Source organism: Spea bombifrons, chromosome 3 (genome assembly GCF_027358695.1).
Source record: "Spea bombifrons isolate aSpeBom1 chromosome 3, aSpeBom1.2.pri, whole genome shotgun sequence".
NCBI lineage: Eukaryota > Metazoa > Chordata > Amphibia > Anura > Pelobatidae > Spea > Spea bombifrons.
This window is the reverse complement of record NC_071089.1, coordinates 21569989-21590176: the sequence shown is the minus strand read 5'-3', so window position 1 is coordinate 21590176 and position 20188 is coordinate 21569989. Positions and strand designations below refer to the sequence as shown.

General features: G+C 38.6%; 1 protein-coding gene across 1 annotated transcript in view; it reads left to right on the top strand.

Moving 5' to 3' along the window:
- The window catches only part of COMMD1 (copper metabolism domain containing 1), a 40083-nt gene that overhangs the window by 8872 nt on the left and 11023 nt on the right, over positions 1–20188 (top strand). Inside the window, exon 2 of the mRNA XM_053460983.1 lies at positions 9889–10170. Coding sequence (XP_053316958.1) covers positions 9889–10170 — 282 coding nt within the window. The remainder of the gene's footprint in view (positions 1–9888; positions 10171–20188) is intronic.

Genomic DNA, 20188 nt, shown 5'->3' with positions numbered 1-20188 from the left:
AAGTGGCATGATTTGCCTTAAGCCACATGAATGTTCCCGACTAGTTTGACTCCTTTGAATAGCTTTACATAATGAGCCTGCCAAGAAAATGTTTTTTTTTAAAGTCTAGAACAGGTGGGATGAATTCTCGCCGCTGTGTGTTACTGGGTAATACTGGGTTTGGTCAGAGCTTCCTTCAACAGCCTGTCCATTGGGTCATCACATCCCGTGTTTCATGCATTAAAAAGAAGGCAAATCGTTGGGTATGTTCCTATGGATATTTTTGAGATCAAAATTTCACACCAACTTGGTCTGTTTATGTCTGGACACTACCCCCACCCCATACATGCAAAAGCACACAAACTTTAAAAAACGTTAACCTGTTTCTGGAAATTTCTGCGTATACACATGACCTGATTCCAGGATTTAATGCAGAGTAATGTGTATACATATCAGGCAGCAAAGCAGATACTGTTTCACTTGGTGATTGCTGGAGCTTGGCTGTTGCTGGCTGCCTGGAAACAGGAAAAGTCCAGCTCTAGCCAACTCCCATTAGTTCTGAGCACTGGTTTTAAGCATGTGACTGTGTGACGTGCTCCCAAATTTAGGACACATAAGAGAATATTTTCAGTAGCACTCTACAATTTCCAATTGTTTCAACAGTTTAAGGCCCTACTTGTCCTGTATAAAAAAAAAAATTAAAAAAATATAAAGTTTGAGACATTAGCATGACCGTTGGTAAGTCTGTTTCAGTGGCAGAACTTTGACGTAGACTGTACTGCATAAAGATGATTTGTAAAAACACTGCCACAGCAACCGGCTGGACAGTAAATAGATCTATTTTAAACTACTCATTTCCTTATATGGACAAAATGGCCCACACTTGTGATGATAGTATTATGTATTATTCTCTTAAATTCACAGCATGGGATATACTAAGTTGTGATTGTGCCAAGATGATCTAGATATCGTCTTAAGAACAAATAGAACAAAATAACAGAGGCCACCAAATAAATACATGAACACTGCAAAATCCTGGCCTTTATAATAATTCTCACTTAATGTAATCGAATCATCATTTTTTATCATGTAGAATAATGTTGTAAATGTAAAAAAGGACTATTTTAAACAAAGAGGTAAAACCAATTCAAGTAAAGTAGTATTGAATATCAGGCAATGATTGGGACCAATATAAATATGAGCCTTAGTCTTGCCAGCTAAGGGCAATGTGGGTATTGCCCAGTATCCTTTTTTTTTAAAAGTGGGATCTATAGGGCCATGTCTACAGGGGGGTAACTGAGCTGCTCCCAGGGGTTATTTTCATTATTTGCTGAGATTCTAATTTATTTTACAAAAAAAAAAACAAGCAAGAATTCGGCACATACCCAGAGAATATCATAAAAAAATAATTTAAGGTGTAAACATTGGGGATACCTTTACACTAAATGGCCATTTATTGCTTAGCCCGCCATTATGTAAAATCTAATTTTTCATCACTATATTGATTACCAAGGAAATGAATCAGTGGGGCTGCTTTGCATTTAAACCCAGAAGAGACTCTCAAGCAATTTAAATGCTCGAGAGTCTCTTTTGAGTTAACATGCAGTGCAGTCCCACTGATTCAGCTCCTTGGTACGTTTTAAGTACTTACATGTTTGTATCGCATCTCCCCTCTCTCTTTCCTCCAAGCTCATCATTTATATCCTGCAAACCACTTATCATTTTTGTAGCTCTCCTCTGCACTCACTCCAGTGTGCCAATATCTTTCTGGAGATGGGGTCTCCAGAACGGTGCACAATATTCTAGGTGAGGCCAGGCGAGAGATCTGTAACGTGAGAGAACATCCTCTGCTTTCAATGCCTCTCTCTGTACAACCCAACACCCTGTTTGCTTTTTGAAATGCTTCATTGCATTGTATGGTTACCTTTAAGTTTGTTGGAAATAACAGAACAGTGTCCCCAATGCTATATTCTGCCTTGGGATTTTTATGTCCCAATTGTAATTATTTTACATTTATCAGCATTAAACTGCAGCTGACGCACTCTCAACCATTCTTCTAATTTACTTAAGTCATTTGACTTGTTAAAACCAGGAGTGCCTACACTAATGCAGACCTTTGTATCATCTGTAAATGATATACCTTACTACCATTAAGACCTTCTGTAATATAACTAATTAAAATATTAAAACAATATGGGTCCTAATACTGATCTCTCAGGTACCCCACTAGTGACAGGTCCTTGCTCTGATTATACACCATTAACTACAACCTTCTCTCTCCTGCCACTCAACCATTGACGTGAGACTGTGTTGAATGCTTTACTGAAATCTAGAAAGGCTCCCTGGTGTAGTAACCCAGTAGCAACCCAGTCAAAAAGAACTTGATTCCCTGTAGTAAACCCGTGCTGTTTACTTCCAGATATTTAACAATCCTATCATTTAGCATGGTTGCCATTCATTTGAGAATTACTGACGTAAGACTAACTGGCCTGTAGTTGGCCAAGTCTTCCCTACTACTATTTCTGTGAAAAATGCAGATTTTCAGTCTTTTGGATCTACTCCTGCCAGTAGCGACTGGTTAAATAAGTCTGCCAGCGGTTTTGCCAAGACACTTCAAAGCTCTTTTAATATATTTGTCTTTATCCCATCAGGGTCCTATAGATTTGTCTGTTTTTGCTTTAGAGATTTCAAGTAGACCTTCCCCTGTAAACACATCGGTTTTACATGACACCCTATTTCTCTTTGCTAACTGGGGTCCCTCACCTCATACTCTGTAAAAACAGAAGCATTTAAGCATTCTGCTAGATCTTTATCCTTGTTTATATTACTACCTTCATGTATATTTAGTTTAATTATTCCTGGGTTATGTTTTCTATTTCTCACGTATATATTTAACAAAGGTTGTATCACCATTTTTTCTTAACCTGGCAATTGTATTCTCCGTGTTTGTTTTGGCACATGTAATAATGCCTGAGCTTGGCATTATATTTGCTCCCATCTTTCTCATTTTGAGTCTGTGTATATTTCCTAAAAGTTAGCTTTTCTCCTTAATATATTTGCCACATCCGTGGAATACCACTGTGATTTCATTTTTCTTTTTTTAGTCTTGCTACCAAATTTATTGCTGTCTGTTCAATGTGAACACCCACTTTGTTACCAAGTTTTAAAGCTACCTAAACTGTCTCTAGGTTCTCCTCCTTGCTTTGTATAAGATTAACTTTAAGCTATTTTTACATAAATGGCAACCCCTCCTCTTTACTTTTTTGTATAAAATGTATCCTGGTATGGCAACAATCCAGTTATTTTGCTTATTGTACCAGGTCTCAGTAACCACCACTAAATCCACATTATCACTTGTTACCAATACAGTAAGTTTAGGGATCTTATTCTGTAAACAGTGGGCATTTGTACATATCACTTTTAAGCTATCTCTCAACGTATGTGTCACAACATGTGGTTTAGCTATTTCTATTAATTCTCTATTGCAAAAGAGTAGAGAAATACAGTGTAAAGCATTCAGGGAATTATACACAAAATTACAAGAAGACATATATGGTTCGGAATCAGACTTAGTGCAATACAATGACACAATAGTCATGGACATAATTTACATAAGAAACATTTTAACCACATCGCATGGATCTTGTGACAAGTGTATCCAAAGAATGCCAGAGAGGACGGAGTAGTTGACATTATGACATATGGAAGATCAACAAAAACCAAACTCCAGTATTGTATTGTTACCATAAATAATGGAAAAAAAAATAAACAAAACGATTTAGCATATAAAGGATGTGAATCACCCTGCTATGAAAAAATTTGATTTTGAACAAAGAAAAAGTATGTACAACTCCCAGGAGCTCAGTTGGTACCCGTCCCAACAACCTTTCGAAAAGATGGTGACGTTAAAAAGTTTTTACACGGGAGCCATTTAAGCTCATTCTGGGATCCCAAGCCTCTCGCAGACATGATTAAATTCTCCATTTGGTATATAATTTCTATTCGCGTAAGCCACAGCTGAATAGATGGTGAATCTATTGACTTCCAATATCTAGGGATGATTGATTTAGCCGCATTTAAAAAGTGGATTGTTAACGATTTTTTTATATGTGGAATGCGGGATTGTAGAATGATGCAGAATGATATGTAAGATTAATAATGGGGTCGCCACGAAGCTGGAGTCTAGCACTTCCCTAATTATACGGGCGACCCTATCTCTTGAATCTTGCTAAAAATAGAGCCCTTCCCAATCATGTGACTGAAAGGTGATAGTAAGATCCCTTTCACACAAGCTTAAATGATATGGTTTGGACTCACACTGACCATCCAAATGGGAGTAGGACAATCTGGGGACCTTACCATTCCATAAGTAATTCGTAAGGAGTCTATGGCAAGGTAGAAAGATAGATAAAGTCTGAATTACATATAGGAAACAGGGGTGGTTTAGCTATTTCTGTATCTATGCTGATCCTATCGTTCCTTTCACAACTTCCCAAAGTTAAGCCCTACCCTGAACCTACACTAGCTACTACCTAATGCCACCCTCCCACATTCTAGTTTAAAATATCCTCTAACCATTTTCTCCCTCAGTACAGAAGCCCCCTCAGCATTGAGGTGCAGCCCATGCCATGATCTGAACTGATCACCCCAGCAGGCTCTTGTAACTCACCCAGCTCTGTGTTCTAGATACCCTCCATCACCCTCGCCAGACCCTAGCTAGTGCTTGCTCGTTAAGGAGTAGGCTCCTCTACATATTATCAATGTCCCTCAGTGTTTCAGTTGCTCTCTTAGATCCAACATTTTGGATTCCGAGTAGGTAACTTGCTCACACTTCTCACAACAATATAGCCCCTGGGGCACTTTCTCCAAGAGTGCATACATTCAGCAAGATGTACACTGAGAGGTATTTCCCAACATGGTATCCCTGGTCTTACAAAACAATTTAATAGGGCTGCAACTAGCGATTATTTTCATAATCGATTAGTTGGCCGATTATTTTTTCGATTAATCGGATTAAAAAAATGTAAATTTTTCATTTATTTAAAATAATTTAGTAACATAGGATGTAAAAAACAAACAGCAGAATAAAAAAACTTTGATAAAAATGCATTCCTTTTAAATTTTATTTCCCAACCTGCCCCCTCACAGTTATGCACATTGGAGCCCAGGCTTGCCACACTGCCTGCCAGAAATGCCACACTGCCTCCCAGACATACCACACTGCCCTCCCCACATATGCCTTATATACCCTATATGCCTTATACACCCAGATATGTCACTCCGTCCTCCCAAGGTATGCCGTATACCCCCCTGATATGCCATAGTGCCCTCATAGGATTTGCAGACTCGTTCACAGACAATACTTTTATAAATAAATACAGGATTAATCTTCACTGCCCCCAGGATTTAGATTCCCCTCAGTTTGCCCCCCCTTTATTTGCTCTGAAAAAACCCTCGTTTTATAATCAATAAAAATCGATTCAACTAATCGATAATGAAATTCGTTGGCAACGATTTTCATTATCGATTATTATCGATTAGTTGTTGCAGCCCTACAATTTAAATATAAGTGCAAGTGTGTACTCTCCTCTCCTTCCAGCCTTTTAACTACTTCCTGGCAATTAACTCCTCACTATTCCAGGATTTCCCTTGCAGCTCTGTTTAATTAGGAAAGAAGAAAAGCTCCCACAAGCCAGGATGTAACTTTACATCATTTTCTATGTTGGCCCAATAAAAGGTATCAACTAAAGATTCTATACATCTTATCCATTTTTCCCGCCATTTTTTTTCTGTGGAAATGGCACATGCATCAAATACTGTAACGTTGTCTGAGCTCAATCTATATGACAAAGGGCTCTTACATAAATTTACGTGTATTTGCAATGTGAAGAAAATGTAAAAGAAAACAAAAAAGAAACAATTGTTAACTTTTCCAAAGAAGGATTTCAACACTTTTAACCCCCCCCCCATCACTACCAACATTTATCAAGGTCCTGTGTAGTGTTTTATTTTAATGTTTGTATACTTTTGTGGCCTCTGGGATTGGAGATGCCCTTTCCCAGAACCATGGGGCTGTCGGCTGCCATAAAAGGTTTATTATATTTAGCCTTCATGGATCACTGAATGAAGTCTAAGTAGAGCAAATATCTAAAAAAGAATTACTAAGGCTATTTCCTTAGAAAGCCACAGCCACAGGAAAATAGGTTATCGATAATGGTTTTTCTTTTCTTCAATTGCATGTAAATAATAAATCGGTTCACAATTATAGCACTAAGGCCCGTAAGAGATACATAATGCGAAATTAGAATCCTTATATAATATAATCAAATAAAGAAAGGGTTCTGTACAAGTACGTTTCCAATCTCTGCTATTTTTTTCCCTGGGGCCATTTCTTTCATTTGACAAATCTTTAAATATGTTTAAGCTTATGAAATCAAAATGATGTACCGTATTTCCCCATGTATAAGAGGCACCTTAATTTTGAGGCCCAAAATTTGACAAAAAAATGTATTACATAAAGTTATTGAACTTGTTTTATTATTCATAAAATTCATTCTCAAAATCCTCATCACTCCCATCCATTAACTGCCCCTAAATTAACCCTAAAGACCCCATTAACCACAACTGCCCCTAAATTAACCCCCACCTCCCCTAACTTTCAGCAGCCCAAATATTAATTTTATACTTACTGCTAGATCAGTTGCTGAGCAGTGTGGATGCTATAGGGAAAGGGGGCGGGCCAATAATCCATGTGACTGCAGGGAGGGACTGGGAAGCAGAGAGGGGTGGGGCCAATCATCAGTGTGACTGCAGGGAGGGACTGGGAAGTAGTAATTGCTGTGGGGACGTTTGGGGCTCCCCTGAAATGTGCTGCCCCTCGACAATCTACAACCACTGTATAAGACGCGCCCAGTTTTTAGACCCCAAATTTCTCGATACACATGCATGCCCTTACACGTAGACATCCTGGCTTGGCCTTGCATCCACACTTGCTTGCCCTTAGAAATACTTGCTCTAACATACAAACACTTTTAAAACAAAAATACACTCACTTCCTGGCCATTCTCATAATTTATTTCTGTCTTAACCGTCTCTTTGATTCCCCCTTCCCATTTTCTCTCCGCCTCTTTCCCTTCTATCTCACCCCTTTTTAGTTTACCTCATCTTTCTCTTTTCCTCACTCTTTTTCCCTATCTCTCCCCTTTCTGTTTATCTAATCTATTTTCTCTATATCTCTCCTACTTTCTCTCTGAACCCCCATCTCATTATCTCTCCCCTCTTCATGATTCCCTTTTCTCTTCATCTCTTTGTTCTCTTTAGCTTTTCACCTTTTCTTTTTTTTAACATCTCCTCACCTTTCTCTCCCCGGTCTCTTTGTCTCTCCATTTTCTCTTTTTTTCTCTCCTCCTTTCCTGTTTTATTTTTTCTATTTTCTTTGATCCCCCTTTCTCCTATGTATGTTATTTCTCAATAAACCCTTCTCACTACCTTTCCCTATTTTCACCATCTCTCCTTATTATTTCCCCCTTCTCTCTCTATCTCTTCCTCTTCCTCTATCTCTTCCTCTTCATATGCCTTTTTCCTGTGCTTAAAAAGTAGGTGTCTAATTTTGGGTGCAATAATTCACTATTGGGCATGCTTGTTTGTATAAAAACAGGGATTCGTCAACCAGGTAGATCTGGTTAGTAACATTTTGTTGCTGCTGCACACCGGACCTTGGCAATACCAATGATGTCAAATAAAATAATTATTGTATCTTCTTAAGGGAAGGCAGTGAGATAGGACAAGTGAGTGTAGAACGGGATGTGAGATAGAATATGCAGGACTAGGAAGGGCAGTTAAATGACATAAAATTGTGAAGGAAGGTTAGTGGGAGGACATAGGATAAAGGTGTCCAGTGTCTCAGACAGGATCTGCAACACATGTATATTTAGGTATCTCAATATGGCCTCATTTAAGTTTTGGAAAAGTGAGGGGAGGGGAATGGGGCAAATGCATATGGTGGTGGGGATTCTGTAGTGACCACTCCGCCATCTCATACATTAAAGTATATAATATGGCTGGAGTATCCATTTTTTTGGTATTATTGTAATCATTAATATTAATATTCTGCTGATATTTGCGTTTCCAAAATATTGTAGTAAATTCTTATTAATAGGTTCATACTGTTAACCCCAACATATTTGTAGAAATGCACTTCAAATTTGTTATAATGAATGAGAAAAACAACCATACAAGCAAAGCTGTTTTCTTTTTTTCCTTTCTGTTGTAATTGGATTGCATTGATCGAAAAAGTTTTGGCAGACTCCCTGAAAATATTTAGCTGAAGATAATCCTGTTCTCTTTGGCAGAGAACAACCTCGGTACATTTCCACCGCTGTTAACAATAAAACTTTTCTTTTCTAGGCTGTCTGTCCAGTATCCCAAAGGCAAGCTGCTCTAAAATTAAAGAGCCTTCCAGATCAGAAACATGCCTTGTGTGTAAATGTTTTTTGTTGCTCCTTGGTGTCAGTTTTAAGGATAAGGTGGACGAGACTGCAGTGTTTCTCTATCTGATACTTGACCTGAAAGCACTTTGCGGAGTAACAAAGGGGTATTTGGCAGACGTTTGGGCTGCAGATATAGCTCTGCAATGTCTTCTGCGCTAGTAATCTCCTTGATAGCCTTATTGTACAGTGTCTACTGGAACCCCTGCTTTAAAATGAAGCCACATGTAAAGGTCCACTCCAGCCATGTTTTCATGCTACTTGCATGGGATCGTGTCAAATTATTGCATGCAAATCAGTGCAGGAATTCTTTTTAGATATTGTTGTTAGAAAATTAGACTTCTGTCACATTTAGCACCTCACCTTTGCCGTTGAAAATAGATTCCAATATGCACAGAAAAAAAACACATTTGGGACTAGACTCTCTCTTTGGAAAGAACCGTACATAAGGCGTAAAGAGCCTTATGTATGAAGCACAGTTGATGAATTGACGTAATACATTTTTGGGTGAACTTAAGTTTTAATGCTGTTTACATGAAATTGTAAATTTGCTAAATAAACATATGAAGTCATTATGCTACTACGTTCAGGTAAACTGTAGATTCCATTTGCTTCTTGGACAGTATTTAGCCTAATTAAGTAGACCACGGTGGCATTATTATATATTTGGACTCTATTTAGTAAAACTGTATATTCCATTATGTGTGTCAACTCAGCTGACAGTTATCCCACTCCAATGCCTGTGTGTCTAAACTGGACCAAACCAGGATTACATACTGAACTTTGTGCCTCACTACCGCACATTGTCTTCCAAACGAGTAACTCCAGCTACATAGGTTACACATGGGAGAGATTGGTAATGTGCGCATCATCCCTTAATGATTGGAGGTAGATGGATCTTTATTTAAATATACTGCACTATACAGTTAGTGTGTGTGTATATACCGTATTTGACGTATAAGACAACCCTGATTATAAGACGACCCCCCAAAATTTGAATATTAAGTTAGGAAAAAAGAAAAAGCTGGAATATAAGACGACCCTATAAGAAAAGATTTTCCAGTAAATATGAATTCACATGTAAACTATTATTTCATATTTAATAAAATATGATTGAGAAAAATAGTTTTTTTGTTTATATTTCCTTTTATTTGCCACTCTGCCCCCGGTTATGCACATCTGACCCCCCCCAGATATGCCTTATACCCCCCTATATTCCACAAAAAAACCAACAACCTGGTCCTTAATGAGTTAAGCGGTGTGTCCCAATACTTTTGACCATATTGTGTTTGTATATATATATATATATATATATATATATATGTATGTATATGTCTATATGTGCAGTACAACATACTTTTATTTAAATATACTGTCTTCATTAACTCTTAAGACCCAGCATTATCTTCTTTCTCTTTTTCAGTCAATAGTGTCTGCGGATATGGATTTAAATCAAACAGAAGCGTTCCTAACGGCACAGACCAAGAAACAGGGAGGAATCACTGTGGAACAAGCTGCAGTCATTGCTAAATTTTGGAAGAATCACAAAAAGAAAATTAGAGAAAGTATGATCAATCAAACAAGGTGGGAAAACACGCTCAAGGGGATGAAGTGGAGAATAGATTTGAAATCACAGTCCAGACACACGGACCAAGTAAACATGTCTGTTGCCTTAGTGGAGATGGAGATTGGAAAGAATGACAAGGTAACATTCATCTGTACTTATCTGTGTTTTTCTCAGAAAATACTTTCCATTGGCAGGTGGCTCGAGCTATTACAATGTATTATACCTTGTTGTTTTGAGACATTCAGTACATGGGTGGACCTCTTAACACTTTATAAACCAAAGGACTGTGATAGGGCTAGCTTAACTTTCAGATAAACTGCAAGTGATCAGGTCTGTCGCCCAAAAAATGCATGGAGTTTATTAAATGTAATAAATATATTGGGTTTGGATGTTAAAATATTTATATGAATCGTTGAGTTTAGTTAAATCGCAAGTTTAGTTAAAGTTATATTCAGAGGAAAGTCTTGTCACTAGTAAGCGTACCTCAAGAATCAGTATTGGAACCTATACTTTTAATATTTTTACAAGAAATTGTTCAAAAGGTCTTAATGATAAGGTATATCATTTCACAAAGGTTTGCCACAGTGTAGACAATCCAAATGGCAAACTTGAAGAATGGTCAAGAATGTGGCAGTTGCAGTTTAATGTTGATGTAAAATTATGCACTTAAGGTGTAGCATTGAGGATTCTGCATCTTTAAATAAGGAAAAATGGGCCCAAGTAGTTCTTATCTGCTGTCAAGTTCTATGTTTCTAGCCTGCTTTCAAACTCTTTATGCTTTATTTTGGGGCATACAAATGACCTATGTGCAATAATCAGTGTGTCAAGGGGTCCCAAGACTGGAACTTTGTTCTCTCAAGAAAGTACTTTTTCCGCTCTAAACAGACACTACAATAAAGCAGTGAGAGGCGGCTCCATGGAATGTGTCCCATTGAGTTCTAAAACCAATGCTTTATATGCATAGAGTGGGTCACTGGCCGTCAGCAGCCATTATTCACCCAATTGGCCGCTGAAGCGATGCTGCGGTTTGTGGCCGCCATTTGGATATGCCCAGCTGCACGCTACGTGAGTATAGTTAGATTCGGCCGTGCGTATCCAGCCACATGTGCCAGGACCGCCTAGTCATCCACTATCCAGCCTTGATGGCTAGAATGTCCTTTTGAGTGAGTTCACACCTTCAGATTTACTGTGAATTATATAGAGCCGAAACCTATGGGTTTTTATTACTGCAAAAACTAAATAATGTGTGATCATTTGAGTTGTCTCATTTAATGCCTGACGCAGGCCTTCGGGAGATGCTCACTGGTGTTGACAGTCCATAATACAAAGTGAAGTCAGTGAATCAATACTTTCAGCTGCCATGTAAACTCAAATTGAACTTGAGACCATAAAGGTGTGCAATTTTAAAAGGTGTGCTCTGCAAGGGACTGTTTCTTAATTGTATTTTATAATTGAGCAGGGGAGCAGGTTTCTTCTTTAACCAGGGACAGACAGACACACACACACACACACACATATATATATATATATATAATACACACACACACACCAGGAAACTTCCCAGGGTAGACTACCCAGAGCTCTCCCTCTTCTAGCACTGCTCCCATGCCCAGAGATTGAAGAAACAGACCCAAAAACTTGAATGCGGAGTATCGCCCCAAGTTGCCAGGTATGCATATATAAAAAACAATTCAAGCACATTTACTATGTGTCTCTGGTTAATGGAAGAAACGTCACCATATCACTCTTTCCTGAGCTTAGATTTAACTGTTTAAGTACATTTGTGAATAATTGTTCTTCAGCCAAAGTTGGGGGATATTTTCATTTTGAGGTCTTGAAAATGCAGAATTTTGCATGAAGAAGTAAATGTTTGTTGAATTCAGAGGGATCATTCAATTAATTTGCATTAGCACTTACTTTCAACCATAGCCAAGTGAATGTGGCATGCAGTAGTTGGGCTATAAATCTGGGATTGTTAAAATAAACACCATGCAGTCTACAGAACTGAAATCGGATCACAAGGAAATAGTTATAGCACGTTCCTATTTCCTGTGTTGAATGTGAGGAAGCTATCCACGCCTATAACATTTAAAAGGAGTTCTGGCACTGGATAAAGAACAAAAATGTATCCTCAAACCATCATTGATTCCTTATAGTAGTCTGGAAAGGATACCCATGAGAATACCATCAGAGGATGGGTCTTGAGCAGGCACCAACAAACTTTGTTTTTGGGGGGAAAATAATTCACAAAAGTCTAATGAAAAAAAGTACTGTTGTTTATGGTAATACCCTTTTCGTTGGACTTGTGTCTCCCAGAAGAAAGACCTCCAATGTTTAGGAGGTCAACCTTTATACGTTGCATCTGAAAAATACAAAAGATGCACAAATACTGCAGTTACCCTCAAAACCTAATTCAACACCATGAAAGCCCCAGAATTCATAGTGTCTGTAGTATGGAAGGTACGTGGATTGTTAGAACAGTTCTTGATGTGTGCTATCCTTTGTTGGGCTCCGTTATCCCAACTCCAGTTAGCATGTGTGCTCTTCAAATATTCACACTACGTGTTTTACTTTGCAAGATACTAAATTAACGATTGGTTATCTGGTCATTAGAGAGAGACTTCTGCTCATACAGTCGGCATACCACAGAGAAATCTCCAGGTTAACTTTTTTTTTTCCCCCAATCATTCTTTTTTTTGCACTTCAGCAATTCAGAACAGACCATCCAACATTACCTATTGTATGCTCCTAACTGATTAGCAGAACTCTAATTATAAAAGGTAATAAGAAATGTATACGTGACCTAATATTTACAAACTTTATTTCTGTGATAAAAAGAAGCATATGAAACATGTTTAATTTGTCTATGATAAATGATTCTAGAATAGTTGTCATAATTATTAGTACAATTAATTAAAAAAAGATTCAGAAAAGCACTGGATCTCTGTAAAAGAGCTACGTAACCGGAGCATATTTTTTTCAAAGAACTGTGCTATTCAATCCAAGTTCATTGTTTTGAATTAATGTCTAATTTAGAGATAAGGAAAAGGAACAGAAGTTCATCCTGAAAACCCTTTCTTCAGTTATTTATACCCTGCTTTGGAGAGGCTTTTGTGAACCTTTCAAGCCCATTCGTTTCAGATCTCTCAGTAATCCTTTTTCACAGTGAAGCCATTTCTTCACATCCCATTCATACAACCAGCACATGACTACTGGTGATAAAGACACTCATCAGCTTGTGAGTGAGAGCCACCAGAAAGATGATTGAAAAAAGGAAATCTAAACCATGCCCCCGTGTATGCAGCATAGTGCTGGAAATTAAAAACGAGAAAAGATTGAATTACTATCATTTTTTTTCTTGACGACAAACATACGTGAAATCTAATATGTATTGCGAAGGAACATGGGAATAATTTCATAGACCTGTTCAATCTAATTTGTCTTTTTTTATTTTATTTTACCATAAATGCTGAACAATGTTTTCTTTAAACATCATAACTGAATGTCATAGTTTATTCACTAAAGATAGAGTTTGCAGGAAAGTTGTTGTACATGATGAAGGTCCAACCCTGGTGAGTTTGGACAGCAAAAATAGCTCCTCTCTTCCTCCATAGAGCATAGTTCCATCCATTAGATTTTGTCAGTCTCCCCACACATTGAATTATGCATTATATGGGCCAAGCGCAGCCCTTCCTGCTGTAGGATCTTTCTAGTGTTGGGCCTTCATGATCAAGACTAAAATAATGGAGTTTAAACCGCAACTCTCCTACCAATTGTCCCTTTGGTTAATAAAACCCGTTGCATCCTTGGAGATATAGCCTCCGTTTTCTAATCCTGGTATGATTATCATTGTGTCTAGGCATTGTGTTTTCTAGGCAACATACATCATTTTTTGGTTTGTACGTATAGAGTATATTTACTAAGCCAGGGATTTGAGAAGAAGTGAATGTTTCGAATGCCTATTACTATCTGTTTAGCGGCCCCCTCCTGCAGGCAAGAACATTTTACAGTGGTAGCCCGTACCGGGTCTTGTGCCCTTAGCGGCCACCTGTGTTGTCTATATGATAAGACCAGTTCTATTGACTGTCTCCAGTGATAGTCTCTTTCGAGAAAGGGTGAGCCAACCCTGCATAGTGTAAGTAACGTGGGGTGAGTTCTTAAATGTTATCTCACAGATTTAAACTATGAATTTTAATGGGGCAACTAAGTACTTCGTTCAGGATAAGATCGCTAGGGCTGGCTGCAGACCCTTAAAGAACTTACCCTGCAGTAGATTGTTGGATTTGAATTAAAATGAGTATAGATTAGGCATTGTTTAATAATAAGTATTATTCAGGAATTCAGCGAATTCGTGATACAGCATGTTCTTGGCCGTGCACGGGGACAAAATTCTTATAATCTAGCCAACTAAATAATGGCCAGTGTTGTTTTTTTTTATTCCTTCTTAAAATACACTTAGAATTCTTCTCTGGAACCTTCTGTACAATTGTTTACAAAATTACTTATTCTGAGATGGCATAAAAGTAAACTTGCTGTTAAGTAGTCTTCATTTTGTAGATATTTTTAGGATGTGTGTGTGTGTTTTGTGAGACAGAGACCATCTTGGGAAAAGGAGAAGCTAACAGATGTTTGACAAATGCATAACTATTCCAAACCCTTAGGGAAATTCTCTTTATCCACTTCCAAATAAATCGCTATTATCGTATGTTTACTGTGCTGAAGATTTTGTTTAACGGAGCATAATTAATTTTATACCGTGGGGAAAGGTATCTTAATTTCCTTTTCTCAGGGTCTGCAGGATTATTCCTCTCTTCTCTCTCATTGTTAAGTTCCTGATTGTTGTTGATTTGTTCAGCAACTTCAATAAGGGTAGGGAGAATTATTAGGACAGATATTGTGGGGCTGGCTTTAAATAAAAAAAACCCTCCTATCTCCTGAAACATTTAGGAGGCTCCTAATCTAAACGCGTAATGCAGAACAGACGTGGCTATGATTCATTTTCATATTGAAATGATGTCACCATTTACTATTCTGCAAAAACAGAACCTGTTTTTTTATACTTTTTTTTTTTAAATACTGCATTCTAGTGTGTGCATTATAATATTTTGAGAAACATTCTGAAAAATGGCAAATTCCCCTTACTATCCTTAATGTGTATTTCCATCTGCTTTGTTAAATGTAATACTTGTGGCAAAATGCACCATTAGAAGCATCATCCTTAGTATGCCCTGACAACGGTCAAATGGCGAACTGTGCAAAATGCCCGGATTGCTAGTGGCCGTGGTAGCCACACACTTACAGCTGCTCCAGTGGCTCATGGGATCATTTAGTGTGCGGCCACATTCTTCAAGATTGAAAGATTGCAGCATGTGGCCACATATACCTGGTTGGCAGATGCATGTACACCAATTAGCAGCTGTTCGCTTAAAGTGCCATGGCCACTTTTTTTCCCAGTCTAGGCTGGAGATTGAGACTGTGTCATTTGCTTAGTTAACTGGTTAAAAATATATAACTAGATGGACAAACTAGTAGGGCTGCAACTAACGATTATTTTAATAATCGATTAGTTGGCCGATTATTTTTTCGATTAATCGATTAATCGGATAAAAAAAACAATATGCAAATTTTTCGTTTATTTAAAATAATTTTAAGAACTAGATGTTAAAAACAACTTGCATTGTGCCCCCACCCCTTTGCACTGTGCCCCCACCCCCACTCTGCCCTGCATCCCCACCCCCACTCTGCCCTGCACCCAGTCTCACACCCTGCCCTGCCCCCCCACCCCCACTCTGCTCTGCACCCAGTCTCACACCCTGCAATGCCCCCCACCCCCACTCTGCTCTGCACCCAGTCTCTCTCTCTCTCTCTCTCTCTCTCTCTCTCTCTCTCTCTCTCTCTCTCTCTCTCTCTCTCTCTCTCTCTCTCTCTCTCTCTCTCGAAAGTACTTTTTCCGCTCTAAACAGACACTAGACATAAAGAGTACTTACCTCCGCTACGAACTTGTTCCACTTCAAACTTGATAGTAGACGCGCGTCACCTCCGTCGTCACGTAGCATGAAGAAGGCGGAGACTGCAGAGCGTGGAGCAGAACCGGGGAACGCAGGCGGAGGTAAGTAAAAGGAGCCTAGTGCTCCAACGACGAATCGATCACTCGATTAATCGATAACGGAAATCTACAAACTAGTAATTGTCATTTTAATCTTTATAAGATGACTTAAAAACAGTTTTGTTACTGATCGTTCCAATCTTACAGGGGGCAGTATAGCCTCTTGCCATTGTAAGCGGTGAAGCAGGTCTTCTGACGGTGACACCCTGATGCGTGTCTCACTGGTGGAAATAGGAGCTTATTTTTTTTCTCCCTTTCAAAATTTTAAAATCAACAAAAATGCTGCATGGAAATCTTAGTTAGCTAACATCCAGTTTGTTCATTAAATCCAGTTTGCTCTAAAATATTCTTGCTTCATCCGATTGCAAATGAGTCATCAAGAATTGCCTGCATGCTGTAGCAGTAATGACAGATCTTTAAAGAAAGCACATAACAGAACAAACACTTGATTTGAACTACTTCTTTATACAGCCTTTGAAATAACTTGCATATGTGTCCGTTGTGGAAAGATCTGCAGGGTTTGGCGGGTCAACATGATGCTGCCGGAGTTGCTTTTTCCAAAGAACAGTTTCGACATTCATTACAAATGGACGCCCTCATTCATTATTTCTGTGTTTTTGCCAGCTTTAGAGAATTAATAAACAACTCTCTGTGGTTCGGGGTCTACCTGAAATATCGTTTGTGGGAGTGGATAAGATTTTAACCCCATCTGTATTAGCATTGAATGCTTTTATGTAGGGCTGCAACTAACGATTATTTTTATAACTGATTAGTTGGCCGATTATTTTTTTCGATTAATCAGATAAAAAAATTAATGTAAATTTTTTGTTTATTTCAAATAATTTAATGAACAAACTGGATGTTGAAAACAAACAGCAGTTATGCACATTTGAGCACAGCCTAGCCACTCTGCCCCCCAGATATGCCTTATACCCCCAGATATGCCAATATGCCCTCCCAGATATGCCTTATACCCCCTATATGTCTTATACCCCCCCTGATATGCCACTCTGGCCCCCCAAATATACCTTTTACCCCCTATATGCCTCCCTAAATGCCCTATAACCCCCTGATATTAGTTGTTACAGCCCTACCTTTATGTGAAACAAAATATTTGCCCCTGTCTGGCAAATTTATGGTACTGAAGGTTATTATATCCTCAGCCAAACTCTAATATTAGGTTAAAATAAGGGACCAGAGTGAAAAAATAAAATCTAAATATCACAATTATTATTTATTAAATAAATAGAACACCCAATGCATCTTTGTAGAAAAAGCATAGGCTATCTAATTTGCAAGGTCTTAAAGGGGAGATTTCCACTAGCTTATTAATAGTATCACCCAAAAAAATCATTTTCAAAGCTATAATGCTGTTTTCATTTTTTTAAAACAGTTTTGCATAAAATACAGTAATGGTCCAGAGTTTAATGTTGCGAAATGTAACATAACGCACTTGGGACAGCCCAAGGCAGAATATTACATCTATAAAGCAGGATGCAAGCTCGGTACATATTGTATACTCTGTTACTATTTTACTGGATGCATTGTCAAATACTACTGCCTACATTAGCAGACATCTTTCAATAAAAAAAAATCTTACTGGGGACCAGGCACTGGAGTCACACAGTGGATGAAGCACCTCGCATCTTCAGGAATATGGTTAGGGTTCAATAGGGTTGTATAGCGAGAGGCATTAGTAGTAGAAAGAGAGAGGCAGCTCTGCCACTTTACAGATCTCTGGTCAGACCTCGCTTAGAGTATTGTGTACAGTTCTGAGACTCCATCTCCAGACCAGAAGGATATCGACACACTGGAGAGAGTGCAGAGGAGGGCTACAAATATGCTAAGTGATTTGCAAGATAAACGCTATCAGGAAAGACTAAGGAAACTCAATATGTATAACTTGAGAGAGAAAGGGACATGTGATAAGGTCATAGCCTAAAACTAGAAGGTCACATTATCAGCATACAGAACATTTCTGTGTTTAGAATCTACTATGAAACCCTAACCATATTTTCTATATTATGACTCCGACGAAGCAAGGTGTTTCGCCCCCCGTGTGATTCCAGCGCCAGGTCCCCTGTAAGATTTGTATCTCTTTTTTAATGAAAGAAGTTTCCTAATGTAGACAGTAGTATTTGACAATGCATCTAGTAAAATATAAACAGGGTATGCAATATATTTTAAAATAAGCAGATCTTATCTACTTCACCATTTTCTTCTAGGAATCAGATGCCAATCATGGATTGGTAGAAAAGGCATCCATGCTTCAAAATTAAACATATAATAATTGATAATAATCAAGACAAATAAACGTTAAAACAAACTAACACATCCCCATCTGTCTGTTGAGTGGTCAGTATGAATTAGATGGATTTTAACCTCAGCCTGGCTCCTCCAGTACACATGGGCCTTTCCGAGCTATGTCCTAACCATGGGATGGGTTACCAAATATTCAATAAGGTTTGACCAGGTTTGAAAAAGCTATTTAACACTCATTTCCTTATCTACGCTAGCCTCCCGCCAGTCCATTCTCATTTCATATAATAGTTTGGTCTTTAACAGGGCCATGGAGGGGTGGGTTTCCTGGATCCATTGGTGCAAAACTGATTTCCTTCGCGTCGCCATAAATATTCTAAGCTGAGTTTTATTTCCCCTAAATGATTCTTCGATGATACCTAGAAAGGCCAGCTAGGGGGTGATCAGTTGTATCGGTATTCTTACCTGTTTGCAGAAAGCTCAGGTGTGTGCCCAAAACTGCTTGAGCAATGGGACATGTGTGAGGAGGGGTCATTACTGTAACAGTCACGGCTAAATGTATCGGTAAAGATTCAACTATGCCAAAGTATTTTTCCTTTATGTCAGATGTCTTTTGTTTGTTTCTATCGTGGCATAAGATTAGAATAATTAGTAGTTTAGCCTTGATGGTAATTTTCCTCTCCTTACTGTTTTTTTTTCTGTTCAGAGCTTTTATACTCTGCTTTGTTTTGGATTCTTGTGAATTTTGTAAGTTTGGTGTGTTGTTTGAGCTGGGAAAGTGTCCCAAAATATTGCACGGTTGACAAAAATGGCAGCGTCCAGGATGTTTATTGGCACAAAAAAATGTTTGCTTTAATACTAAAGTACATAATTAAATACCAGTGTATTTGATTCTTAAAGACAAATATTTGTTTTTCCTTGGGACTTCCCTGTTATACGTCTGACCATACTGGATTGTGTTTGCTGGGTGGGGAGAATATGCCACTATGTAAAAAAAAAAAAATTATTTTTTTTTTTTCTTTTCTGATCCGGAATGGTAGGATCCCAACCCGCTTGATCCCATAAACGCTAGTAGGACCTCACAACGCTCTGCTATGGTTTCCCGTTTCACGTAAGCTGGGCTTCTACCTTGTTCCCATTTCATGGATTTTGAAAGAAAATAATACAATAACAATAATGTACAAATCCATTTACTTCCTTTCTCGGATTTGAAAAACTTGGCTTGTACGTTCACCAGACAGCAGCTTTCAATACAGTCTGTTCTGCCAATAAGCTGACCTCTCAGTAGGGCAGAATGTACCTGATTCAAAACATCTGAACAGTTATACTAAATAGAGCTGAAACAACGAATCGATAAAATCGATAATAATCGATAACGGAAATCATCGATAACGATTTCCGTTATCGATTAATCGAGTGATCAATTCGTTGTTGGAGCACTCGGCTCCTTTTACTTACCTCCGCGAGCGTTCCCCGCTTCTGCTACACGCTCTGCAGTCTCCGCCTTCTTTTAGCTACGTGACGGATGTGACGCGTTCCGGAGGTAAGTATTCTTCATGTCTATGTGCACGGATCGCACAGAGCGAATCGCTCTGTGCGAATGGAGCCACTCGCACAGAGCGGTTCGCTCTGTGCGAGTGGCTCCACTCGCACAGAGCGGTTCGCTCTGTGCGAGTGGCTCCATTCGCACAGAGCGGTTCGCTCTGTGCGAGTGGCTCCATTCGCACAGAGCGGTTCGCTCTGTGCGAGTGGCTCCATTCGCACAGAGCGGTTCGCTCTGTGCGAGTGGCT